This window comes from Heteronotia binoei, chromosome 11, assembly GCF_032191835.1.
Source record: "Heteronotia binoei isolate CCM8104 ecotype False Entrance Well chromosome 11, APGP_CSIRO_Hbin_v1, whole genome shotgun sequence".
Lineage (NCBI taxonomy): Eukaryota > Metazoa > Chordata > Lepidosauria > Squamata > Gekkonidae > Heteronotia > Heteronotia binoei.
This window is the reverse complement of record NC_083233.1, coordinates 77062761-77090523: the sequence shown is the minus strand read 5'-3', so window position 1 is coordinate 77090523 and position 27763 is coordinate 77062761. Positions and strand designations below refer to the sequence as shown.

The 27763-nt window shown below is 47.9% G+C and overlaps 1 protein-coding gene across 5 annotated transcripts in view; it reads right to left on the bottom strand.

Annotated features, from left to right (window-relative positions):
* The window catches only part of PITPNM2 (phosphatidylinositol transfer protein membrane associated 2), a 269886-nt gene that overhangs the window by 124799 nt on the left and 117324 nt on the right, over positions 1–27763 (bottom strand). For all 5 annotated transcript variants that reach the window (XM_060250129.1, XM_060250131.1, XM_060250130.1 and 2 more), the window contains exons 3-4: positions 13063–13277; positions 9246–9367 (exon numbers count right to left, since the gene is read on the bottom strand). In XM_060250129.1, the coding sequence (XP_060106112.1) occupies positions 9246–9367; positions 13063–13277 (337 nt within the window). The remainder of the gene's footprint in view (positions 1–9245; positions 9368–13062; positions 13278–27763) is intronic.

Genomic DNA, 27763 nt, shown 5'->3' with positions numbered 1-27763 from the left:
AGGGACTCAGAACCGCTTACAATCTCCTTTATCTTCCTCCCCCACAACAGACACCCTGTGAGGTGGGTGGGGCTGAGAGAGCTCTCCCAGAATCTGCCCCCCTTTCAAGGACAACCCCAGCCAGAGCTATGGCCGACCCCAGGCCATTCCAGCAGCTGCAAGTGGAGGAGGGGGGAATCAAACCCGGTTCTCCCAGATAAGAGAGCTCTGGCTGACCCAAGGCCATTCCAGCAGGTGCAAGTGGAGGAGTGGGGAATCAAACCTGGTTCTCCCAGATAAGAGAGCTCTGGCTGACCCAAGGCCGTTCCAGCAGCTGCAAGTGGAGGAGGGGGGAATCAAACCCGGTTCTCCCAGATAAGAGAGCTCTGGCTGACCCAAGGCCATTCCAGCAGCTGCAAGAGGAGGAGTGGGGAATCAAACCCGGTTCTCCCAGATAAGAGAGCTCTGGCTGACCCAAGGCCATTCCAGCAGGTGCAAGTGGAGGAGGGGGGAATCAAACCCGGTTCTCCCAGATAAGAGAGCTCTGGCTGACCCAAGGCCATTCCAGCAGCTGCAAGTGGAGGAGGGGGGAATCAAACCCGGTTCTCCCAGATAAGAGAGCTCTGGCTGACCCAAGGCCATTCCAGCAGCTGCAAGTGGAGGAGGGGGGAATCAAACCCAGTTCTCCCAGATAAGAGAGCTCTGGCTGACCCAAGGCCATTCCAGCAGGTGCAAGTGGAGGAGTGGGGAATCAAACCCGGTTCTCCCAGATAAGAGAGCTCTGGCTGACCCAAGGCCATTCCAGCAGCTGCAAGTGGAGGAGGGGGGAATGAAACCCGGTTCCCCCAGATAAGAGAGCTCTGGCTGACCCAAGGCCATTCCAGCAGGTGCAAGTGGAGGAGGGGGGAATGAAACCCGGTTCTCCCAGATAAGAGAGCTCTGGCTGACCCAAGGCCATTCCAGCAGCTGCAAGTGGAGGAGTGGGGAAGCAAACCCGGTTCTCCCAGATAAGAGAGCTCTGGCTGACCCAAGGCCATTCCAGCAGGTGCAAGTGGAGGAGTGGGGAATCAAACCCGGTTCTCCCAGATAAGAGAGCTCTGGCTGACCCAAGGCCGTTCCATCAGGTGCAAGTGGAGGAGGGGGGAATGAAACCCGGTTCCCCCAGATAAGAGAGCTCTGGCTGACCCAAGGCCATTCCAGCAGGTGCAAGTGGAGGAGGGGGGAATGAAACCCGGTTCTCCCAGATAAGAGAGCTCTGGCTGACCCAAGGCCATTCCAGCAGCTGCAAGTGGAGGAGTGGGGAAGCAAACCCGGTTCTCCCAGATAAGAGAGCTCTGGCTGACCCAAGGCCATTCCAGCAGCTGCAAGTGGAGGAGGGGGGAATCAAACCCGGTTCTCCCAGATAAGAGTCTGCGCACTTAACCACTGTGCCAAACTAATAAAGTGCACAATTGTATCATCCTGAAACTATCGTGCTCCCCTCCCCAGTCCGTGGAAAAATTGTCTTCTGCAAAACAGGTCCCTGGTGCCAAAAAGGTTGGGGACCGCTGTTTTAAGGTGTTTCTGGCCGCTTGCTCTTTTTCTGCTGCTGCAGACAAACACAGTAACCCATCGTGATTTGTCTCAGGAATGTTATGGGAATTTTCTCCCTCAGGGGCCTGGCCTCGGCAGCAGGACACAGCGCACAGAAGGATTTTGTTTGCTCGTTCTTCGCAATGGCTTTCTTCTGCAGCCGGAATTCTCCCATTCTTTCAGCCTTATTCAGTTATTCGGCGTTTCACAATGCAGGGGACGGGGGAACGGGGCGCTGCAAATGGAGCGGGACTAATTAATGGCTCCCTTAAAATAAGCCTGTATGCAGAAACTGGAATCAGGAGGCATTTAAATCTTAGGCTGAAAGCTTTTTAAATATCTCTGTTAATTTTCCTCGGAGAATTAATTGGTCTTTAGGTTCCCGATGCAGAGATCCCCGCCTGCCGCCGCCATCTGCACCCATGCATGAAGCAGGCATTACCGCTCAGCTTGGTGTTAACCAGGTGCCTCTTTTGGAATGAGTTACAAGATCTCGGTAAGCCAGCGCTGGAAACATTGCTCTGAGAAGGGCAGCTGACATCACGGTTTCCCCTCTCTGTCGTCGGTGCCCTAAGGCTGGTGCCCCGTGAATGACACAGTTGTTAGCTTCCTGATCTCCGTTTTCATTTGGAAAACAAAAGCGTGTTCCTAGAGCTCATGGCTGAAAGAATAGATCGGACGGACCTGAAGGGGACAGGGGCATTGCCTGATGACATCTCAGAAGCCTGAGCAGTACGAAAAGGCTGGGATTTCAGCTAAGGGATTTCAGCGAGACCAGCTAAAATGGAATGAACATACGAAGCTGCCTTCTACTGAATCAGACCCCCTCGGTCCATCAAAGTCAGTCTTGTCTACTCAGACTGGCAGCGGCTCTCCAGGGTCTCAAGCTGAGGTTTCTCACGCCTACTTGCCTGGACCCTTTTTAGTTGGCGATGCCAGGGATTGAACCTGGGACCTTCTGCTTAACCTGTGACCTTCTCTACCCCTGAGCCACGATCCCTCCTATACATATGAACATATGAAGCTGCCTTCTACTGAATCAGATCCCCCTCGGTCCATCAAAGTCAGTATTGTCTACTCAGACTGGCAGCGGCTCTCCAGGGTCTCAAGCTGAGGTTTTTCACACCTATTTGCCTGGACCCTTGACCAAGCAGATGCTCTACCACTGAGCCACCATCAGCGCCGGCCCATGGCCCATGGGTGCGTGGCGCCCTAGGTAGGGGCCCCCTGCCACCTCCCCGGTGCCATCCCACCCCGTGCCATGCCAAGGCATGACTTTCCTCTCCTCCCCAGTTCCTTGGCTTCCTTTGGGGAGGGATGATGGCTCAGTGGTAGAGCATCTGCTTGGTAAGCAGAAAGTCCCAGGTTCAATCCCCAGCATCTCCAACTAAAAAGGGTCCAGGCAAATAGGTGTGAAAAAAACTCAGCTTGAGACCCTGGAGAGCCGCTGCCAGTCTGAGTGGACAATACTGACTTTGATGGACCAAGGGTCTGATTCAGTAGAAGGCAGCTTCATATGTTCATATGTTCCAAGCAGCAACCCTCTTCAAAGGGCTGTTGTGAAGACTAATCAGAAATGGAAACCAATTTTAAAAAATATTTTGTATACATTTATATGCGTGTGTGTTTGCACCTGGAAGTCAGGTTGACCTCAGGTGAATGATCCCCAAGGGGGGCCTGGAGGATATTCCGAGAGATGGCTGAATAAAGCCTGCCCCTGCCTCCCAACTGGGTACTCCACGGAGGTCTCCCATCCAAGAACCAACCACAGTCGACCCTGCTTAGGCTTCTGAGATCTGACGAGATCGGGCTTGCCTGCGCTATCCAGGCCAGGGCAAGAACCGGAAACCATTTTTGATCATAGGATTGCTCTGAGTCAAGGTCAACTTGGAGGGTGGATTTCAGAGGTGAGAAGTGCCCCATAAATGAATATGCTTCAGGGGAAGCCCCTTTCCGGAAATGCTCCACCGCTCTGAATATGGATGCTATGAACGTTTTATCCAAGCGTGTGCAAGACTGGCTGCTAAGCCCCCTCCCAGACCATAAATTTGTAGCAGGCTCCCCATTCTGTACCATGTTGAAGAAGCCACGTGAATCAGCTCTTTGGTTGCTTTGTGGCTGCAGTGCTCTAACACTGTGACCAGTTTCCCATTAGCCTTATGCCTCTCTCATGCTCCTCTTCTCTGTGGGGCTTCCGTCGGATATCTGCCCCCGGGGCTGCGACTCACTCCGCCTTTTTCGCGTGGCAAACAGAAACTGCTTTTTTTTAGAGGATCTCGTTTGCTGCGCGAAAGAGGAGGAGCGAGTCACAGGTCCGGAGGGCAGACAGTGCAAAATCCGACGGAAGCCCCGCGGAGAAGACGAGAGCGAGAGCGGCATAAGGCTAGTGGGGAATCGGTCTGAAACTGTTCCAACCTATGGGACGATTGGGCTGTAAGCTAAAAATTACGCTCCGGGTTCCACGAAGATAGGATGGGAAGGTGGGTGGGTTGCAGACGAACGTGCTTATAAAAGCAGTTCCCCAGGCCGACTGTCGAACTGTTTCAAAACTGAGAAGCGATTGCATTTGATTCAGCACTGGGTGTTTGTTTGTTTTTTAAATGGCCAAAGCTTAACCAAACACTGAGCGCACAAGTCCTGAGCTTAACCAAACACTGAGCGCACAAAAAATTGGCCAAAGCTTAACCAAACACTGAGCGCACAGAGCCAGTTTGGTGTAGTGGTTAAGTGTGTGGACACTTATCTGGGAGAACTGGGTTTGATTCCCCACTCTTCCACTTGCACCTGCTGGAGTGGCCTTGGGGTCAGCCATAGCTCTCTTATCTGGGAGAACCGGGTTTGATTCCCCCCTCCTCCACTTGCACCTGCTGGAGTGGCCTTGGGGTCAGCCATAGCTCTCTTATCTGGGAGAACTGGGTTTGATTCCCCACTCCTCCACTTGCACCTGCTGGAATGGCCTTGGGTCAGCTATAGCTCTGGCAGAGGTTGTCCTTGAAAGGGCAGCTGCTGGGGGAGTCCTCTCAGCCCCACCCACCTCACCGGGTGTCTGTTGTGGGGGAGGGAGATAAAGGAGATCGTGAGCCGCTCTGAGACTCTTGAGTGGAGGACGGAATATAAATCCAATGTCGTCGTCGTCTTCTTCTTCTTCCACAAGCCTAAAATAGTTCCGGGGACTCATTTGGAAACAACTTGAGAGATCAGTCGGGTGGGGAAGGAGAGGGGAAGGCAGACTTAATTGTGTAAAGCCCAAAGCAAGCCTGTTGGCCCTTGGCTCCCAAATATTGAAGTCGTGGAAGCCAAAAGGAGCCAGCCGCGCAACTTGCCGACATCCCCGGCTGCCGCACTTCCTCTCCGCCTCGGCCAGCAAGACGCAGCACCAGCTGCCTGCAGAACTAATTAAACCATCTGCTGCTGGTGCGCAACGCACACCTCGCCCCGCCCCCTCCCAGGGGCAGGCCTGGGAGCAAAAGCGGGCGTCCCCCCAAATTCCTTGGCACACCTGGAAGCAGCCCCTAACGGGTCCCGCAGGTGAAACTCAAAGCCCTCCCTCGGTAAACAAAGAACGCATCCTCACACTCAAGACGGTACTAATTATTCTGGTAAGACCAGATGCAGATATGTCATAGAGACGCTGCAGAGACGGCTCAAAAATTTGGAGTGCGCACACGCACAAGCACACACACAAAGATCCGACAAGCCCAAGTTAATTCTGTCAAATGCCCCAAACTAGATGCATCGCTATTTCCCCCCAGGCAATGTGTTGACAAACACGTTTATGTCACTGTCCCAACCTGAAACCAGTATACATTCAAGCAATGTATTGAGCCATTTCAGGGAATGGGAAACCACTGCCATCTTTACATACGGCAGCCCTGTCTACTTTACATACAGCCCTGTCTACTTGATTAGGGAACACTATCGTGTTCATATCCTTTGGCTAAGTGAGCAGGACGAGATAGCTGCTTCAGATCTCCAATGCTTGTGTCTGTGAGACCCAAGGGGGGGGGGGAGAGCAAGAAGGACTTCTAGATGGTCACGAGATTTGTTTGCGGTTGTCAAAATGCGTATCAGGACTGATGCGTGGACAGTGGCGCTGAAGCCACCCCTACGGCACTGTTTCGCTCACCTGAAATAGCCCCGTCTGCCTTAATTGCGAAACTTAACATGCATACTTTAGTATAGCCATTTTAATCCTGCGGGCACCTTTGGAATCCCGACATCGCGCGATGGGGACTCCTGTGAAATGGCTGCTGCGAGAGGTGGAGCTGGCCACAAAATGGCCCCCCGCGGCTTCCCTTCGGTCACACGGTGAAGATCCTAGTGCTGGGGCGGCAGCTGCCATCAAAGCAACATTTTGGGGAAAAAAATCTGCCAATCAAATCTCCAGTGGCCAATCAGAAGCCTTGCTCAGCAAAAGCCCTACTTGGCCCCACCCTCTCTCTAAAATACTTGATGGACGCCAAGAAAGGCGTTGGTGGCTACTGTTGGGACACCATGCAGGGGTCTCCTGCTTTAGCACATGTATTTCAGGTTGGGACAAATGGCGCAAGAGGAGGGGGGGGTCAAAGGAAAGCTCAAGCTCCCTTTTCCTGTGTGAGCCAAGCTTGACCTGAATTAGGACCCCTCATGCGGTCTTGTTTCATGTTTTAGGTTCTAAGTTCTCTTTGGGAAAGCCCTTGTCATCTTTTATTCTGCAAACCACCATGCACATGAATGTTGCATTAATGAATGTTACATTGATGAATAATAATAATAATAACAAGCATGGCTTTTTTTGTAGCAGGAACTCCTTTGCATATTAGGCTACACCCCCTTGATGTAGCCAATCCTCCAAGAGCTTACAGTAGGCCCTGTAAGAAGAGCCCTGTAAGCTCCACGAGGATTGACTACATGAGGGGCATGTGGCCCAATATGCAAAGGAGTTCCTGCTACAAAAAAAAAGCCCTGGTAACAAGAACTTGTGCGGGGTGGGGTGGTTTGTCTCAAGGCATATCGCCTCATAAAGTACACAAGCTGGAAGCCCTAAAATTATCCTAAGAAATTGGACTCTTTTGACCGTTTTATTAAGGGCAGAAATCCAAATTGGAGCCCCATATAATAGTTTGGCACATATTTTATAGTTGAACACTTTTAGGAACAGCAGGTATAAATCGGTACCCTTTAGTATAGAAAAAAAGGGAGATTGTGAGTTCACTGCTATTCACAGATCTTACCACTTCCTTAATACGAGTGGCCCAATTAGCACTGTGGTGGAAATGAATACCAATAAAGGTTCTGTGCCTGTGTGAAGTGGGGGCTGTCTTATCACCGCTGACTTATGGCAACCCCGTAGGGCAGGGGTGTCGAACATGCAGTTCAGAGGCCAAATCAGGCCCCCGGAGGGCTCCTATCAGACCCCCCAGCAATTGGCGGTCATCGGCTTCCTTCTCCTTATATCTTGCTTCCTTCTGCATAACAGCTTGCTTTGCAAGGCTTGCTCAATTGCACAGGAGCTACAAAGCAAAACCTCTATTTTCTCCATTGGCTGAGGCTCCTCCCTTGGGGAGGAAGGGGGAAGGAACAGCTTGCTTTGCCAGGCTCTCTCCATCGCACAGTAGAGCTACTGAAGCCTCTCTTCCTTCTATTGACTGAGGCTCCTCCCCCTCCTGGCCCCCTGGGGAAGGAAGGAAGGAAAGAGCCAGAGCTTCCTTGGCCCAGTTCCCTGGATCCAATGGGGGCAATACAAAGAAAGCACCTTTAAGACCAATGCGTGCTTACATTTTAAGCATGTTTTAAGTTTTTTATATATATATATATATATATATATATATACACACACACACACACACCAATAAAGGTTCTGTGCCTGCGTGAAGTGGGGGCTGTCTTATCACCGCTGACTTATGGCAACCCCGTAGGGCAGGGGTGTATATATATATATTTGTGTTTGTGTTCTTTATGAAATGTATATCTCTGCTATCTAATCTTAAATAGGTACGCACACGGCCCAGCCCGGAACAACCCGACAAGGTCTCATTTATGTCTGATCTGGCCCTCGTAACAAATGAGTTCGACACACCTGCCGTAGGGTTTTCAAGGCAAATGATGCTCAGAGGGGGCTCCCTTGGAGGACTTCCTTGGCGGTCTCCCATCCAAATACTAACGAAGGCTGGCCCTGCTCAATTTCTGAGATCTGACGAGACTGGGCTAGCCTGGGCCCATCCAGGTCAGAGCAAAACACATACAGAGCTGTTCCGCCATCGCCTGCCTCCGCACGGCGGCCCTGGGCTTCCTCGGGGGCCTCCCATCCAAACACTGACCAGGGCTGACCCTGCTCAGCTTCCGAGATCTTGCGCAAAACAAGAAAATATCACACGGATAAGTGAATGAAGGAAAGCAACAGTTCCGGGTATAGCAGGGGTGTCAAACTCATTCATCATGAGGGCCAGATCTGACATAAATGAGACCTTGCTGGGCCGAGCCATGTTGGGCCGGGCCATTGTGTACTTATGTAAGATTAGGTAGCAGAGATATAAACTTTATAAAGAACACAGACAAACACAAAGATAGATGATAGATAGATAGATAGATAGATAGATAGATAGATAGATAGATAGATAGATAGATAGATAGATAGATAGATTTAAAAACTTAAAACATGCTTAAAACGTCAGCACTCATTGGTCTTAAAGATGCTTTCTTTGTATTTCTCCTATGGGATTCAGGGAACTGGGTAAAGGAAGCTCTGGCTCTTGCCTTCCTTTCCCAGGGAACTAAGGGGAGGGGGGGCGAGGAGCCTCAGCCAATAGAAGGAAGAAAAGCTTGGCTCAGTAGCTCTGCTGTGCAATTGAGAGAGCTTGGCAAAGCAAGCTATTCCTCCCCGCTTCCTCCCCAAGGGAGGAGCCTCAGCCAATGGAGGAAACAGAGTTTTTGCGCAGCAGCTCCTGCGCAATTGAGCAAGCCTTGCAAAACAAACTGTTATGCAGAAGGAAGCAAGGTATAGGGAGAAGAAGCAGATGACAACCAGTTGCTCGGGGGTCTGATAGGAGCCCTCTGGGGGCCTGATTCGGCCCCTGAACTGCATGTTCGACACCCCTGGTGTATAGAATACCTCTTCTCCAATATAAAGTATTCACGAAAAAATGTCCGATAAAGATGCCTTCACCAATTAATGTAGAAAATTCAATTTCTTTACTCATATAAAAAAAATAATAGAAAATTCATAGAAATTCATTAATTCATAGAGAATTCATAGAAATTCATAGATATCCCAGATTTGCACCATGTATGCAGGGGATACTGAAAACACTCCCAAGTATCACTAACAGCTTACAGGCACAATCGGTCTGAAGAGCTCCTATTTTGCGATACTGCTTTATCCAGGCTATTTTTTCTTCCCTACCCTTTTGCTTCACTCATCACACTGAAATTAAATTCTTATTCCATTTTCTCAACATTTGCTGAAGATGACAGCAAACGAGAAAATGGAATAAGAATTTATTTTCAGTGCGATGAGTGGAGAAGGCATCTATCTTTATTGGAGAAGGCATCTTTATTGGACATTGTTTGTGAATACTTTAGATTGGAGAAGAGGTATTCTATAAATGGAGCTGTTGCTTTCCTTTATTCAGCTTCCGAAATTTGGCAAGGTCGGGCTTATAGACACACAAAGACACACCCAGGCAAGACAGCAGTATGGAGAAAGCGATCCTCACCCAGAACGGTCTGCCTTTTCTCTGCAGGGGAAAGGTTGAAGACGTTGGGTTGCTCTCCTGAGTCAGTGATATAATAGGTTTCAATATCAATAGAGAATTTCTCCACAAATGGGCATGTATACCTGGAGAAAGAAAGCACAACAACAAAACTCAGCTTAAAGCCAGCTTAGGAAGAATCACACCGGAGCTCTTCCTTTAAAAGAAAAAGAAATCCATTTACCCAGCATGCTATACATACAGCTGTTTTCCAGAGCTGAAGCAAAAAGCCTCAAGGACTTACAGGGTAACAAAGAATTTATTAATGCCCTGCCTTTAGAAAGAGGAAATGCCAAGTTTTGCAAAAACCAGGCATGCTCAAAATTAGGAACAGGCACAAACCTCATTGTTGTGGTTCAGTAAGTTTTGTGGTAAGCTGCAGTACTGCAGTCCAAGCTCTGGTCATGACCTGAGTTCGATCCCAGCGAAAGCTGGTTCAGGTAGCCGGCTCGAGGTTGACTCAGCCTTCCATCCTTCCGAGGTCGGAAAAATGAGTCCCCAGTTTGCTGGGGGGAAAGTGGAGATGACTGGGGAAGGCAATGGCAAACCACCCTGTAAAAAGTCTGCCATGAAAATGTCGTGATGCCATGAAAATGTCGTGATACGACGTCACCCCAGAGTCAGAAACGACTGGTGCTTGCACAGGGGACTACCTTGACCTTTGTGACTGAACCACGAACCAATACAAACCAGGTTAGTTTGTTAACCTGGGATGGGATGGAGAAAGTAGAGAAAGAAGTACTTTTCTCCCTTTCTCACAATACAAGAACTCGTGGGCATTCGATGAAATTGCTGAGCAGACAGGTTAAAACGGATAAAAGGAAGTACTTCTTCACCCAAAGGGTGATTAACATGTGGAATTCACTGCCACAGGAGATGGTGGCGTCCACAAGCATAGCCACCTTCAAGAAGGGGTTAGATAAAAATATGGAGCAGAGGTCCATCAGTGGCTATTAGCCACAGTGTGTGTGTGTGTGTGTGTGTATATATATATACAGTATTTTTTGCACCATAACACTCACTTTTCCCCCCCAAAAAAGTGGAGGGAAAAGTGTGTGCGTCTTAAGGAGCGAATACTGCAAAAAATTCACACAAATGCCTCTAAATTCACACAAACGGCTCTAAAAACTAGGTGCGTCTTATGCTCAGGTGCGTCTTATGGAGCGAAAAATACATACATACATACATATATATATACATATATATATATATATATATATACATACATATATATATACATATATATATATATATATATATATATATATGTGTGTGTATATATATATATATATATATATATATATATATATATATATATACACATATATATATATATATATATATATATATACACACATATACACACATATATATATATATATATATATATATATATATATATTTGGCCGCTGTGTGACACAGAATGTTGGACTGGATGGGCCATTGGCCTGATCTAACATGGCTTCTCTTATGTTCTTATGTGACACAGAGTGTTGGACTGGATGGGCCATTGGCCTGATCCAACATGGCTTCTCTGATGTTCTTATGTGACACAGAGGGTTGGACTGGATGGGCCATTGGCCTGATCCAACATGGCTGCTCTTATATTCTTATGTGACACAGAGTGTTGGACTGGGCGGGCCATTGGTCTGATCTAATATGGCTTCTCTTATGTTCTTATGTGACACAGAGTGTTGGACTGGATGGGCCAGTGGCCTGATCCAACATGGCTTCTCTTCTGTTCTTATGTGACACAGAGTGTTGGACTGGATAGGCCATTGGCCTGATCTAACATGGCTTCTCTTATGTTCTTATGTGACACAGAGTGTTGGACTGGATGGGCCATTGGCCTGATCCAGCATGGCCTCTCTGATGTTCTTATGTGACACAGAGTGTTGGACTGGATGGACTATTGGCCTGATCTAACATGGCTTCTCTTATGTTCTTAACCAAACTGATTCGTATAGGTTCATGACCCCAGCTTTCTGTTCATCATCACTTTTGGCAGTCAGCAGAAAGCTGAGCTTTAAATGGCTCTGAGCCATTTAACACCCCGCCCCTGCACTTTCTGCTCCCCTGGAGGTCCCTTCCAACTCTATGACTCTATGATTTCCAAAACCAGTTCAAGGTGCTTGACAAGGTGCCATGTTCAAGGTGCCTTGCAGACTAAATCAAGGGGTTGGGAAAGGAAAGGTCCCCTGTGCAAGCAGCAGTCATCTCCGGCTCTGGGGTGATGTTGCTTTCACAACGTTTTCACGGCAGACTTTCTACGGGGTGGTTTGCCATTGCCTTCCCCAGTCCTCTACACTTTCCCTCCAGCAAGCTGGGGACTCATTTGACCGACCTCGGAAGGATGGAAGGCTGAGTCAACCTTGGGCCAGCTTCCGCCGGAATCGAACTCAGGTTAAACAAGGGGTTAGGGCAGGGGAAAATGAAACAAGGCAAGGTGGATAAAAGACAAAAGGTCTGTAGCCAAGGACCCCCCAAGTTAGCCAGCCCAATAAGCAAGCGTGATCCAGAAAAGAGGTCGGGGCGGGGGGGGAGGTCCGAAAGCATCGCCTGCTCTGGCCTGCTGATGTAAAGGGACTAATCAGCTGATGTGGCCCGAGTCCCTGCAGTTCCCCTCCCAGACTATGGAGCACAGGATGCACCCAGCTTGACAGTTCGGATCTGTTGAAGGCTGGAGTGCTCACAGTGAGTCATTACCTGACCTAAGGTGAGTTCGTCATTACCTGACCTAAGGTGAGTTCTACCAGCATCCCCAGGACTGTTCTTTCGGAAGAGGAACGGGAAGCAGAAAATGGAAAGTGTGGGAGAATACCAGGTGGATACAGCCAAAAGGTAAAAACAGAAGTGAAGTAAAAGTGAGTCCCATGTTGCAAACAGCAATTAAAAATGGGCAGGCTGAAAGACTGGGAATTTTAAAGACTACAGTGATGGATCAGTACATATTACACTTATGTCAAAGTTCTACATATTATCCTCAAAACCGCCCCCAGTAAGGTAGGCTAGGTTGAGTGCATGGGATTGGCTCAATATCACCTAATATGCATCATTGGGACATAAACCTTGGTCACTCAGAATCTAACCACTATACAGCACTCCCTCTCAGGCACAGCGACTTCTGGTCAAATGTTTGAGAACCACTGCTATGAAATGCAACGTAAGAATTCAACCATTTTGCAAAGATGCAGAACATAATTTCTTGGGTATGTGATTTTGCACATTCCTTAAAAAGGTAAAGGTAGTCCCCTGTGCAAGCACCAGTCGTATCCAACTCTGGGGTGACGTTGCTTTCACAACGTTTTCACAGCAGACTTTTTACGGGGTGGTTTGCCATCGCCTTCCCCAGTCATCTACACTTTCCCCTCAGCAAGCTGGGTACTCATTTTACCGACCTTGGAAGGATGGAAGGCTGAGTCAACCTTGAGCTGGTTACCTGAACCCAGCTTCCGCTGGGATCGAACTCAGGTCGTGAGTGGAGAGATCAGACTGCAGTACTGCAGCTTTACCACTCGGCACTATGAGGTTCTTACAAACCTTCTAAATGGGGCTTGAGAGAAAACATACAACAAATGAAACAATCTCTTTGTCCTGGAAAAAAAAAACTCCCGTAAACATAGGCTAACAGAAGGAAAACAGTTGTTTCCCCTTTTGCAAAACGGGAATCACATGTCCTACAACACAGGGCTGCTGGACAACCAAACAAAGCACTCTGGGTATTCAGTGCACTTGGGAAATTATAAATGAATAAAGGACAAGATGGGGAGAGAAAGAATACCTTGTCCTTGTATAAGGATACGCATTCCAGGATTCCTCTTCGACTCGTAATGCTGCCTTTGGCAGTATAGACCGAAACCAACTGGGAATATGCATACCAATATGGTATACTTTATGGGTGTACTGCCCGTTACCACCAGGACCATCTGTGTATGGCCGGTTTTCCAAAATCTCTACACCGCTGCCTTCGCCACACGTCTCTTCTCGGCTCTTTTTCTGAAACGACAAGGGAATTATTAGCAGATTCAGTTCTCTCCTTATGATAGCGTGCACACATGCACATCGGTGGGACTTTGGGACTAAGGAAATGTGCAAATCAGGGAAGAGCCCATAGTTTTGTGGCAGAGTACAGGCTCTGAATGTAGAAGATCCCAGACTTAACTCCCCAATATTTCTGGCTAAAAGAAGAGTACTGCAATCAAAACCGAAGTACGGAACCATGTGAATTAATAGTCTGATCGGTATAAGGCAACTTCAGGTGCACGGATACAGATAAAAGGCTTATGTATCTTTCTGATGCAGCCGACAGGAAGTATCCCACCTATAAATCATCAGAATGTGTTTTGTTAACTCTGCTCATTGTAATACTACAAACTTTAAACCAGCGGCTTTTTTGGAGGAAAAGCCTAGCAGGAACGGATTTGCATATTAGGCCACACCCCCTGATGTCACCATAGTTTTACACAGGGCTTTTTGTTGAAAAAGCCCAGCAAGAATTCATTTGCATATTAGACCACACCCCCTGATGCCAAGCCAGCCGGAACTGCGTTCCTGTGTGTTCCTGCTCAAAAAAGCGCCCTGCTTTTAAACCTTGGTTTAAATGGTTGTTCCCTTTCCCCAGGGAACTCTGAGTACTGCTGTCCTGTGAGAGAGAAAGGCAAAGGATCTCAGAGAATTCTCAAACAGCCCTTGCCAAACTGCAGTCCCCAAAATTCTTTTGGCTCCCAAAAGCAATAATTACGTTTGGTATCTGACAGAGGGGACTTAGGAGTCCCAGAAGAAGGAGGAGGAAGAAGGAGAAAAGGAGATTGGATTTATACGCTGCCTTTCACTCAAGAGTGCCTTACAATCTCCTTCCCTTCCTCTCCCCACAACAGACACCCTGTGAGGCAGGTGGGGCTGAGAGAGCTCTTTTGAGAAGTGCTCTTGAGAGAAGAAGAAAAAGACATTGGATTTATATTCCGCCCTCCACTCAAGGGTCTCAGAGCGGCACACAATCTCCTTTCCCTTCCTACCCCACAACAGACACCATGTGAGGTAGATGAAGATATTGGATTTATATCCCGCCCTCCACTCAAGGGTCTCAGAGCGGCTCACAGTCTCCTTTATCTTCCTCCCCCACAACAAACACCCTGCGAGGTGGGTGGGGCTGAGAGAGCTCTTCCAGAAGCTGCCCTTTCAAGGACAAGCTCTGTGATAATTATGGCTGACCCCAGGCCATTCCAGCAGCTGCAAATGGAGGAGTGGGGAATCAAACCCGGTTCTCCCAGATAAGGGTCCGCACACTTAACCACTACACCAAACTGGCTCTGAGAGAATGGCTCTGAGAGAACTGGGACTGACCCAAGGTCACTCCAACAGCTGCACGTGGAGTGGGGAATCAAGCCCAGTTCTCCCAAGCTTATACTTCCAAAATCTTGGCAGTCTCTGAGGTGCTGTGTGTGTGTAAAGTGCTGTCCTACTGCAGCCAACTTATTGCAACCCCAATAAGGGGTTTTCAAGGCAAGTGAGAAGCAGAGGTGTTCTGCTATTTCCTTCCTCAGCAGAGCCTTCCTTGATGGTCTCTCTTCTAATACTGACTCTGCTAAGCTTCCAAGATCAGGCTGTACCATATCGCTTTCCCACCCTCTAAGGTGCGACTGAACCTAAATGTAGCTCTTCTACATTTGAAGCGTAAGGCTTTTCTGCATGGGTTTGTCGATTCTGGCCCCGTAACTGCTTCTGTTTATTTCCTGATTTCTGCAAACATTTTTGTGCCTTTAGATAGATCCAGGTGGGCAGCCGTGTTGGTCTGAAGCAACAGAACAAAGCAGGAGTCCAGTAGCATCTTTAAGACCAACCGAGTTTTATTCAGAATATCAGCTTTCGTATGCACGCAGACTTCATCAGGCGATGGAATGGGCTACAGTGAGCAGAGCTACATAAAGCTGGTGGGCACTGGTTAAGAATGCAAAGTGGTACAAAGTTAGAATCCAACGGCAAAAGAGTGAAATTAACAAACTGAAAGAACATTTGGCCTGGATAGCATTTGCGTGGGAAACCAATAAAACAGTAACATGTCAGAATGGGAGAATGATGATGAGAGTGTCATAAGGCAATAAAACCAGTCTGTTGATTGCTCTATTGCTTGCAAGTCTGGGTTAACTGAGAACATGCCTTTCCCAGAGGTGTTCCTGTCCACCTAATTTACTTTTTAACAGGTAACGTACATTATAAACACCATTCTAGTTTGCCATTAGGGAAAAAAAAAGAATACACTAAAATATAGTAGAAGATGGGTTTAGTGTATGTAATGAGATAAACAGCCAATATCCCTTGAGTATGTCGATACAAAAACCATCATTCTGATACATTATTCTAAAAGAGAAATATATTGTAATACTGTGGATATATAGCTACACTTGATGCCCTTAGTTTTTGCATCTGTCCTCCCCTCTCTTTTTTCTTTTGTGACCACTTTTACCCCAATCTATTTCTGCTAGCCAGTTTTGAGTTGTCTTTTTTCCCTCTGTTGGGATGATCGGTATAGCGGATTTTCAGGACGCTCAGCTTACATTTACAAAAAAAAAGTTAAGTCTCTGTCCTCATCTCTTGTGAAGATACAACAAAAAAGGCGAATAACTGTGAAAATGCAGAGAGAGAGGGCAGACATGAAGAACCATGCCCCAAGCCACGTCCAATGCTTGGGGATTGACTGCCAAGTAAATTAGGAGTAAGTTAAGAGTAGATGATGATGATAAAATGATGATGATATTGGATTTATATCCCGCCCTCCACTCCGAAGGGTCTCAGAGCGGCTCACAATCTCTTTTAACTTCCTCCCCCACTACAGACACCCTGTGAGGTAGATGAAGATATTGGATTTATATCCCGCCCTCCACTCCGAAGAGTCTCAGAGCGGCTCACAATCTCCTTTACTTTCCTCCCCCACAACAGACGCCATGTGAAGTGGGTGGGGCTGGAGAGGGCTCTCACAGCAGCTGCCCTTTCAAGGACAACCTCTGGGAGAGCTATGGCTGACCCAAGGCCATGCCAGCAGGTGCAAGTGGAGGAGTGGGGAATCAAACCCGGTTCTCCCAGATAAGAGTCCGCACACTTAACCACTACACCAAACTGGCTAAGGAAAAGCCCAAGATGGGCCCTGTCTGTTAAGTACCAAACCGTAGCTTATATGACAGAATATTCCATAGTATTTGCAAAAATTCCAGCATTTCCGTAAGAAAGGTTATATGCAGTGCCAAAAATTAAAACTGGAGGAGACTCTTCATTCTTTTCAGCTCATGAGGCATCAGGCTAGTTCAGGAAGTTCCAATTTTCTTTTGTCACCAAACAACGCTTTCAGCTTTCTCTTTATTCCCCCCCTCCCCTTTGCATTTTACAAGTGCTTTTGAGATACCGGCACTTAGGGAATTAAACACTTGCTGAGATTAGAGTTATGAACTGACTGTAAAAGGCACTTCAGTAATGACCTTTTATTGTTGGCAGGCGAAGAAGATGAAAAGAAACTCTAGTTTCAATGAAAAGGAAAAAAAAAAAGAATGATTAATAAGATATGAAAGACCCAAATCCCTGTCTGAGGACATAATGGGAAGAAAAAGCAGCTAATAAGAAAGGAGAGAGAGAGGGAGAGAGCACACCCTTGGTTTTTCTTTCCAGGCAATATACTGAGACTGATTTCCCACAAGGCTTGTTCTGGGTGAAGAGCCCTTTTGCTCCCAGCGCTTCTCTCTGTTTTCACACAAGCTGCGAGGTGGCGCGCCGCTTTTCCGCAGCAAAGCGAGATCTTCTTACAAGCGGTTTCCACTTGCGGTGGAAAAGCGGCTTGCCAACTTACAGTTCTGGGGCAGATTGTGCGAAAACAGAGAGAAGCGGCGGGGGCAAAAGGGCTCTACACCTGGAACAAGCCCCTAGTGCGAAATCAGCCTGAGTGTTTAAAGATCTGCAGTACTTTTTAAAAATGGTATAATAAGTTTAAACAAGTCCACATATGGACTTCCCTCGTCCTCCATGAACAGATGCAGGCTCCAGGAACAAGCCAGAAGCTTTCAAGTTCAGACGTGTGCAGCGAAAAGGTTCCCAGCAGAGTACAATGCCGTAGAGTCCAGTCTCCAAATCAGCCATTTCCTCCAGGGGAACTGATCTCTGAAGAGCAGTTGTAAGCTGGAGATCTCCAGGCCCCACCTGGAGAATGGCAGTCTTTAGCTGCTTTAAAAATCACTGTCCTCAGGGAACCCCATGGCAATGGCTAAATGAAACCTCCATGTTCCGTGGCAGTATACCTCTAAATACAAGCTGCTGTTGGGGCAGCAACGAAGGAGAACGCCACCGCCCCCATGGTGTGAGGTCGGTCACAGCAGGGAACAGGTTGCTGGTGTAGATATTAAACTTCTGGCTCAGATTCAGCAAGATTCTGCTTGCATTATTCCAGATTACTTTACCTGTTTCCCTTGTCTGCCTCTTCATTTGGCTTACTACAAAAATATATCCTTTCTGTTTCCAGGCTTAATTTCCCCTCCTCTCTGTCAGGTGGCAAAAACAGGTATGCTGGCTAGGGCAGCATTGTGAGGGCAGCGAGTTTGCAGCTCTCTGTCTTCCCAATGCGGTCTGTAGTTGCAGTTTTGCTTCTGGAGAAATGAAACATTCGCCCACTGTTTAATTTAGTAAATATGCGAAAGAGTATCAGATGCTAAGTTATGTATGATGCATTTTATACTGTGAAAGCAGTAAAACAAGACTGACAAGAAAGTAATGGCCCCATCAATTCTAAGGTTGCTAAAATTGCACAATTTAGCCGGGTCACTGAATTCAGCTTTCTTTGGCCCAGAATTTGGGAGACTGCGTTGCTGGGCTTCTTGAGCACTTGTACATTAAACGCCCTCAAGTCACTTCCAATTTACTGCAACCAGGGACTATATGCATATTAGGCCACACCCCGACACCACCGCTGTTGTGCATAGGGCTTGTTTATAGGGCAAGCCCAGCAGGAACTCATTTGCATATTAGGCCGCTCCCCCTGACACCAAGCCAGCCGGAACTGTGTTCCTGCTTTAAAAATTCCCTGACTGCAACTCTACAAATGAATGCTCTCCAAAACGTCTAATTATTAACAATCTCGCTCAGGTCTTGCAACCTGAGGGCCACGGCTTCCTTGATTGAGTCAAATCCATCTCATGTTGGGGAGGCGTGACTCAGTGGAAGAGCATCGGCTTGGAAGGCAGAAGGTCCCAGGTTCAATCCCTGGCATCTCCAGTTCAAAGGACCAGGCAGATGGTGATGTGAAAGACCTCCGTCTGAAACCCTGCAGAACCAATACCGACCCTGATGGACCGACAGTCTGATCCAGTAGAAGGCAACTTCGTAGGTGTTCCTCTTTTTCTGCTGCCTTCCATATTTCCTAGCATTATGGTACTTTTCCAGTGAACATCAAAGCATCCCATCCAGGGCTTTTCGTGTAGAAAAAGCCCAGAAGAAACTCACTTGCATATTAGGACACACCCCTGACACCAAGCCGGCCAGAACTGTGTTCCTGTGCATTTCGAAGAAGAAGAAGAAGACCTGATCCCATCAAAATAAACTACCATGTCGTTCTAGCCCACTCTCGTCAGATCTTGGAAGCTAAGTAAGGTTTGCTGTGGTTAGAATTTGGACTTCACCAAGGGAGTCCAGGGGTGATTCACAGAGTCAGGCTATGGCAAACCTGAAACCTCTAAAACTTGCTGCCACCACCAGTTTTTTAATCTGCCATTTGAGGGGAGATGGCTTCTGCCCCAATCCCTCTACAGAGTCCTTCCGCTCACTAAAGCCTTCTATGTTAGCATCATAGAATCACAGAGTCGGAAGGGACCTGCAGGGTCATCTAGTCCAACCCCCTGCACAATGCAGGAAACTCACAAAACACTTCCCCCTAAATTCACAGGATCCTCATTGCTGTCAGATGGCCATCTAGCCTCTGCTTAAAAACCTCTAAGGAAGGAGAGCCCACCACCTCCCGAGAAGGCCCATTCCACTGAGGAATCGCTCTAACGGTCAGGAAGTTCTTCCTAATGTTGAGCCGGAAACGCTTTTGATTTAATTTTAATCCATTGGTTCTGGTCCTACCTTCCGGGGCCACAGAAAACAATTCCACACCTGTTGTAAGCAGAATCTTCAGCACCTTTTCTCTGTCCCACCTCCAGAACCTTTATGGAGAGCACTGGGGTTTTTTTTGTAGCAGGAGCTCCTTTGCATATCAGGCCACACACCCCTGATGCAGCCAATCCTCCTTGAGCTTACGAGAGGACCTGGAAGAAGAGCCCTGTAAGCTCTTGGAGGATTGGCTACATCAGGGATGTGTGGCCTAATACGCAAAGGAGTTCCGGCTACAAAAAAAGCCCTGATGGAGACAAAAGGGTGATCAACCCAAGTGTTAATCGGAGATCAGAAGAATGAGAACGTGGCCCCGCTGGAATGCTCAAGGGCAGGGGTGGAATTCACTGCCACAGGAGGTGGCAGCGGCTACAAGCATAGACAGCTTGAAGAGGGGACTGGATAAGCATATGGAGCAGAGGTCCATCAGTGGTTATTAGCCACAGCGTATTGTTGGAACTCTCTGTCTGGGGCAGTGATGCTCTATATTCTTGGTGCTTTGCGGGGATGGGGCACAGTAGGAGGGCGTGGACCTCCTGATGGCGCCTGTTTTTTTGGCCACTGGGTGACATAGAGTGTTGGACTGGATGGGCCACTGGCCTGATCCAACACGGCTGCTCTTATGTTCTTATGAGCTCCTTTGCATATTAGGCCACCCCACTGATGTAACCAATCCTCCAAGAACTTACAAGGCTTTTTTTTTGGTAAGCTCTTGGAGGATTGGCTACATCAGGGAGGGGTGGCCTAATACGCAAAGGAGCTCCTGCTCAAGGGGAACGATCCCCTCCGCCCGACGGCAAGAGGGGCTCGAGGCTTTTCGAGGAGAGTGACGTCGAAGGGTAATCGCGGCAAACCCTCTTACACTGAATTACAAGAGAAAATCCAGTCATCCCCTAAGAACTCTCCCCCTGCGGCTGTCACCCTGACTCCTGGAATCCGGGACGGCCCCCTGTCAAGAGAATTCCAGGGCAGATGGTGACACAGATCCATCCTGCCTCAAGTAATAGCATTAAATTACTAATAAGAGGGAACCCAGAGGAGCAGATGCACCGTGATTAGCAAGAATGGCAGTTACTTAAAAGGCTTTTATTAAAATAAATCGCCTGGCGGAACAGCATCAACGTACACAGGACAGGAGATGGCACACGGCTTTCGTGACAGCGGTTATGGAAAGGGCTGTGGCAATGAACGTCATACAAGGAGAATGGCTCCCCACCGCATCCCCCCACTTCCCGTTTATCAGAAATTCTTCACAAGAGGACAGAAAAGGCGCGACCCCCGCTGCAGACAAAGGCAGGTTCGAGTTCGAGACCCGTGGGATCCCATCCCCCAATGGAAGGTCAATGTGAGCTTAGATTCCTAGTGCAGTTGATAAGTATTGTTCTCTCACTGACTGGTGCAGCTTTCAGATCAGCCTTTTGAAGATACACAGGTTACACAACACTCACAAATAGCTTGGCATGCATTTCATAGAATCATAGAATTGGAAGGGACCTCCAGGGTCATCTAGTCCAACCCCCTGCACAAGGCAGGAAACTCACAAACACCTCCCCCTAAATTCACAGGATCCTCATCGCTGTCAGATGGCCATCTAGTCGCTGCTTAAAAACCTCCAGGGAAGGAGAGCCCACCACCTCCCGAGGAAGCCTGTTCCACTGAGGAATCGCTCTAACGGTCAGGAAGTTCTTCCTAATGTTGAGTCGGAAACTCTTTTGATTTAATTTCAACCCACTGGTTCCACAGAAAACAATTCCCCACCATCCTCTATAGGACAGCCCTTCAAGTACTTGAAGATGGCGATCATATCACCTCTCAGCCGCCTCCTCTCCAGGCTAAACATTTCCCTTCCAGTCCCTTCAACCTTTCCTCATAGGACTTGGTCTCCAGACCCCTCACCATCTTTGTCGCCCTCCTCTGGACCCATTCCAGCTTTTCTATATCCTTCATAAAATGTGGTGCCGAAAACTGAACACAATACTCCAGGTGAGGTTTTACCAGAGCAGAGTAAAGCGATACCATCACATCACGTTTGTTTCCATGGATGGCTCAGAAGGATTTATATAGCTACCTTACTCTGGGTTTACTGAAAATGAGACACACAGGGCTCATATCGGTATAACGCTCCCAAATCTGACGATATTACGTTGGGACCAAATGATTTGGTACACCCTGCTGTTCATAGGGAGCAAAATCTCCCAGAGCAAATTGACAGAAATGGATCTTTTTGAGTCTCAAAATGTTACACACTGAAAACCTTGCTGGTTTCGAATGTGCTACTCCAGACTTGAATCTAACTGATCTTTTGCTTTGTAATTTCCAACTGAACTACTTCGCGTTGCAATTGTGGCAATGCTTCCATTAGGAGGAGAGCATCGGATAGGGTTTCGAAACCCCCTGGAAACAATGCTGATGTTGACACAACTTCGGAAGGCTGCGACCTTGCGTGCCACTGCAGCGCATGACTAGCTCATGCTTATTTTGTTATCCCGCTAGAACGACCTCTAACTTTTCCGAGAAAGGGTTTCCCAAATGTCTTCCGTTATTCTCTCCTGTACTGCTTTACATTCATCCTTGTTGGATTTCACTATGCTCCCCTCTGCCTGGCTCCCCAGTTTGTTAAGGTTGTTCTAGAACTGGAGTTCAACCACTCTCTTTAGGGGTGCCAGCAGAGTTAAGCTTCTTCTGACACTTGAAGAAGAAGACAACGACATTGGATTTATATTCTGCCCTCCACCCTCAGAGTCTCAGAGCAGCTCACAATCTCCTTCCTCCCCCACAACAGTCACCCTGTGAGGTGACTCTCTCAGAAGCTGCCCTTTCAAGGACAACTCCTACGAGAGCTATGGCTTACCCAAGGCCATTCCAGCAGCTGCAAGTGGAGGAGTGGGGGGAACCAAACCCGGTTCTCCCTGATAAGAGTCCGCACACTTGACCATTACACCCAACTGTCTCTCTTGAAGATTAACTCAGTAAGGACACTACTACTAAGAACATAAGAGAAGCCATGTTGGATCAGGCCAATGGCCCATCCAGTCCAACACTCTGTGTCACATAAGAACAGAAGAGAAGCCATGTTGGATCAGGCCAGTGGCCCATCCAGTCCAACACTCTGTGTCACATAAGAACATAAGAGAAGCCGTGTTGGATCAGGCCAATGGCCCATCCAGTCCAACACTCTGTGTCACATAAGAATATAAGAGAAGCCATGTTGGATCAGGCCAATGGCCCATCCAGTCCAACCCTCTGTGTCACATAAGAACATAAGAGAAGCCGTGTTGGATCAGGCCAATGGCCCATCCAGTCCAACACTCTGTGTCACATAAGAATATAAGAGAAGCCATGTTGGATCAGGCCAATGGCCCATCCAGTCCAACCCTCTGTGTCACATAAGAATATAAGAGAAGCCATGTTGGATCAGGCTAATGGCCCATCCATTCCAACCCTCTGTGTCACATAAGAACATAAGAGAAGCCGTGTTGGATCAGGCCAATGGCCCATCCAGTCCAACACTCTGTGTCACATAAGAATATAAGAGAAGCCATGTTGGATCAGGCCAATGGCCCATCCAGTCCAACCCTCTGTGTCACATAAGAATATAAGAGAAGCCATGTTGGATCAGGCTAATGGCCCATCCATTCCAACACTCTGTGTCACATAAGAACATAAGAGAAGCCATGTTGGATCAGGCCAGTGGGCCATCCAGTCCAACACTCTGTGTCACATAAGAACATAAGAGAAGCCATGTTGGATCAGGCCAATGGCCCATCCAGTCCAACACTCTGTGTCACATAAGAACATAAGAGAAGCCGTGTTGGATCAGGCCAATGGCCCATCCAGTCCAACACTCTGTGTCACATAAGAATATAAGAGAAGCCATGTTGGATCAGGCCAATGGCCCATCCAGTCCAACCCTCTGTGTCACATAAGAATATAAGAGAAGCCATGTTGGATCAGGCTAATGGCCCATCCATTCCAACACTCTGTGTCACATAAGAACATAAGAGAAGCCATGTTGGATCAGGCCAGTGGGCCATCCAGTCCAACACTCTGTGTCACATAAGAACATAAGAGAAGCCGTGTTGGATCAGGCCAATGGCCCATCCATTCCAACACTCTGTGTCACATAAGAACATAAGAGAAGCCATAATGGATCAGGCCAGTGGCCCATCCAGTCCAACACTCTGTGTCACATAAGAACATAAGAGAAGCCGTGTTGGATCAGGCCAATGGCCCATCCAGTCCAACACTCTGTGTCACATAAGAACATAAGAGAAGCCGTGTTGGATCAGGCCAATGGCCCATCCAGTCCAACACTCTGTGTCACATAAGAATATAAGAGAAGCCATGTTGGATCAGGCCAATGGCCCATCCAGTCCAACCCTCTGTGTCACATAAGAATATAAGAGAAGCCATGTTGGATCAGGCTAATGGCCCATCCATTCCAACACTCTGTGTCACATAAGAACATAAGAGAAGGCATGTTGGATCAGGCCAGTGGGCCATCCAGTCCAACACTCTGTGTCACACAGTGGCCAAAAAACCCCAGGTGCCATCAGGAGGTCCACCAGTGAGGCCAGGACACTAGATGTGTACTACTATACCATGCTTGCTCTTTAGGCAAAAAACACCTACTTTTGATCTCTCAGAAGCCCGGGGAGTCTCGTTTCAGCCACTTGCGGCCTCTCTTCTCTAGTCCAGGCATCTTCAGTCTTTCTGGCTTCAGAAAAAAAAGGCTTCCCCAGCTTTGAGGAATTTGGCAGCAGCCTCCGAGAAAGCAGAGACAGAAGTTTCCCTGAGATGCTGCATTGGCCTGGGTGGCTCCATCTTTGCTACATGCTGGTGCTTGGCTGCCCTGAGTCCTGGGAGAGGACAGTGTTAGCCGCTCTCAGGAGAACCTTCTCACACTCATGCTTGTTAGCAGCACTTTTCCTCAAGGCCTGGAATATCCCCCCCCCCCCCCAAGTGGAAGATGGCCTTGCTCATCCAAGTTTTCAGGAGAGCTGAATTATGCATCCTTTGACTCGCAGCCAACATTTAGGGTACAAGATGGTAGTCGTAGTCATGCACCAGGTCTTGAGGGTCTGGCTAAGTGTCGCTGTGCTTGTGCAGCAGTCTTGAGGCCAGCGGACAGAAGCTTCGTCTGCACCTTTTGTAACTTTGACGCGTTATTAAGGATCTCTGTGTAAGGAAACCTGGATCTCTCGTATTGTTTCTTCGGGGACTTCTGAGAACCTACGGAGAGCCCCAGCCAGGGTCCTTAACAAGATACTTTAACTCTGGAGTGGAATTCTAGCAGGAGCTCCTTTGCATATTAGGCCACACACACCCTGATGTAGCCAACCCCCTGATGTAGGCAATGTAGCAAATCAGCCAGTATCGTAATGCCCCTGTATAAATCGATGGTGCAGTCTCATTTGGAGTACTGTGTGCAGTTCTGGTCGCCGCACCTCAAAAAGGATATTATAGCATTGGAGAAAGTCCAGAGAAGGGCAACTAGAATGATTAAAGGGCTGGAGCACTTTCCCTATGAAGAAAGGTTGAAACGCTTGGGGCTCTTTCGCTTGGAGAAACGTCGACTGCAGGGTGACATGATAGAGGTTTAGAAGATAATGCATGGGATGGAGAAAGTAGAGAAAGAAGTACTTTTCTCCCTTTCTCACAATACAAGAACTCGTGGGCATTCGATGAAATTGCTGAGCAGACAGGTTAAAACGGATAAAAGGAAGTACTTCTTCACCCAAAGGGTGATTAACATGTGGAATTCACTGCCACAGGAGGTGGTGGCGGCCACAAGTATAGCCACCTTCAAGAGGGGTTTAGATAAAAATATGGAGCAGAGGTCCATCAGTGGCTATTAGCCACAGTGTATGTGTGTATATAAAATTTTTTGCCACTGTGAGACACAGAGTGTTGGACTTGATGGGCCGTTGGCCTGATCCAACATGGCTTCTCTTATGTTCTTAATCCTTCAAAAGCTTACAAGGCTCTTTTTTTGTAAGCTTTTGGAGGATTGGCTCTATCAGGGGTGTGTGGCCTAATATGCAAAGGAGCTGCTGCAAGAATTCCACCCCTGTTTTAACTGTGGATTCTATAGACCTTTTGTGTGCCAAAGGAGGTACCTCATCACCGAGCCACAACCGCTTCCTGCAACGATGCAGCTCTGCCAATGAGCTCTTGAGTCTTCCAGAGGATTCGGAGAAGACTTCTTAGGTGCACATTCAGTGCCGATAGGATCCTGCTCAGATCTGGGGACCTCTGCCCCACATGAACATACAATGAGCGCTGGAACAAAGCCAACATTCGTCTGAAGTTGCACGTTTTAAAGGACACTAGGCAGCGGTCAGCAACTCGCCTTTCAAGGCAGTTTGCCTATTGTAACTGACATTCTCGCCAGTTAAAATTTCCAAGGAACCCTGGCTTGGCACTTCACTGGAAGTTCTGGAATAGCTTTTTAAACCCAAGGATCTGACCTTTCGCTCTGTACGAATTCTTCTGTCCGCCCGCAGCTGACCTCTGTGCACAGCGGAATCATAAGACGCGCGTGGCTTCCGAAGCAAAAGGCCAGACCAGTGGAAAGCTACCATGGTTTGACACAGGCTCTCCTTTCTCCTCTCCTTTGTGTAGCTGCAGAAATCGCCTCTGCTCTGGGTGGATGGATAGCCACAGGGCTTTTTCTGCAGCAGGAACTCCTTTGCATACTAGGGCACACACCCCTGATGTAGCCAACCCTCCTGGAGATTACGGTAGGCCCTATACTTAGAGCTCTGTAAGCTCTTAGAGGATTGGCTACATCAGGGGGGTGCGGCCTAATATGCAAAGGAGTTCCTGCAACAACAAAAAAATGCTCCGGGCGCTCAGTACCTTGCGTTGCGACTGTCTAAAAACGCTGGCTTGAGCAAAAGGGAACACCGAACAGTCAGCCACAAGCCTAATTACTGCGCGTTCCTGTCGCAACGGCAAAACATTGCGAGGCTTAGCATCTAAGAGCAACAAATAAATGGGACAGTGACAGATGACTCGGCCTGCCGTTGTCTTTGCTGAAAGCTTTAATTAAAGCAAAACCCTAAAAGCAGAACCACATTGGCAGAATTACCTGCGACCAAGCCACAGCTGGCTTGCAGTGAATCTTTCCTGCACGAGACCTCTCTTGTGTATACCGCAGCAAGCGGCGTGTACCTGAGCAAGCGCATGAAAGGGCCTGCTTTCCCTCAAAGGTATGAGTCAGAGGCGGAGTGCCATTAACCGATTCTTTTCGATCACTCAGTCTTGACATGCCATTCATTAGGCAATCTGTTTGCAGCGCTGGCAGCATCCTGATGAGGAGACGCAGGCGTTTATTCACAAGGCCAGGTGTTTTACATCTCGCTATTACCCAGGACTTGGAGCGTCCCAGAATCAGCAAGCGGAGGCATCAGTTAGGTGGGCCGGGGAGGGGGGGGGGGACATTCTGCCCATGCAATTATCCTTCAGAATAATTTCTACCCGATTCTCCGGCGGTAGACGTGGAATACTGTTAGGAATGATTAAACAGACACAGGCGCTAGGGATGAATGCTAAAGGCGCAATTCCCTTTATTTTTTTAGAACCGTGACTGGTCTGTTTTGACAGCTATGCTGCAAATGTTACGGGGTGTAAAAAAATTAAATCACAACAATGCTCTTAGAATTTTTTTTTTTTTTTAAAAACACAACTTTTAAACTCTTCCATCTAGGAGTGGATGTTGATTGGAATTTTGCCCCCTCCCTCAACAAACCTACTGAAATCTGAAGAGGCACCCCTGTAGCAATGACATTACAGAGAAGGAAGATCCCTCGTGGCTGGCACAGTCATTTGAAAACCTCCCTGGAAGAAGCGTTGGTCTCTTCTGCATTATTTCCCAAGCTCGTGTACTCCTGTTGCTTCAGAGGAGGGTGGGTGCGTTCTGTTCTGTTTGCATTTGGGGTCATTTGATATCACGTTGCTTCACGTCCGACATAAAAACCTGCAGTTTTAAATCTGCAGGAGATACGCCGGACATAAAGCAGTGTTAACATCAAACCGACCACCAGAGGAAGCAGAAAGTTGTGCTGAACATGGGGGGGAATTCCCCCTCCCCCCAAAAAAGCAACAGGAATACAAGAGAGAGGAAAAGGAGAACATGGAAAAGCAGGTTATTTGCTATGGACCATAAAGAACAACCATCACCACAGATCATGTCTTAAGGTTACCCGCCCTTCCCAAAATCCCTGCTTACAGAAAATCTCTGCTTGGTTGAGAGAAGGCATGTCTTAAGAGAAGGCATGTCTTTTTAAAATCCCTTTTCCAAGCCAAACCAGCTGGTGACTTGGTGAATTCATTTAAAGTTGCTTTCTTTCCAC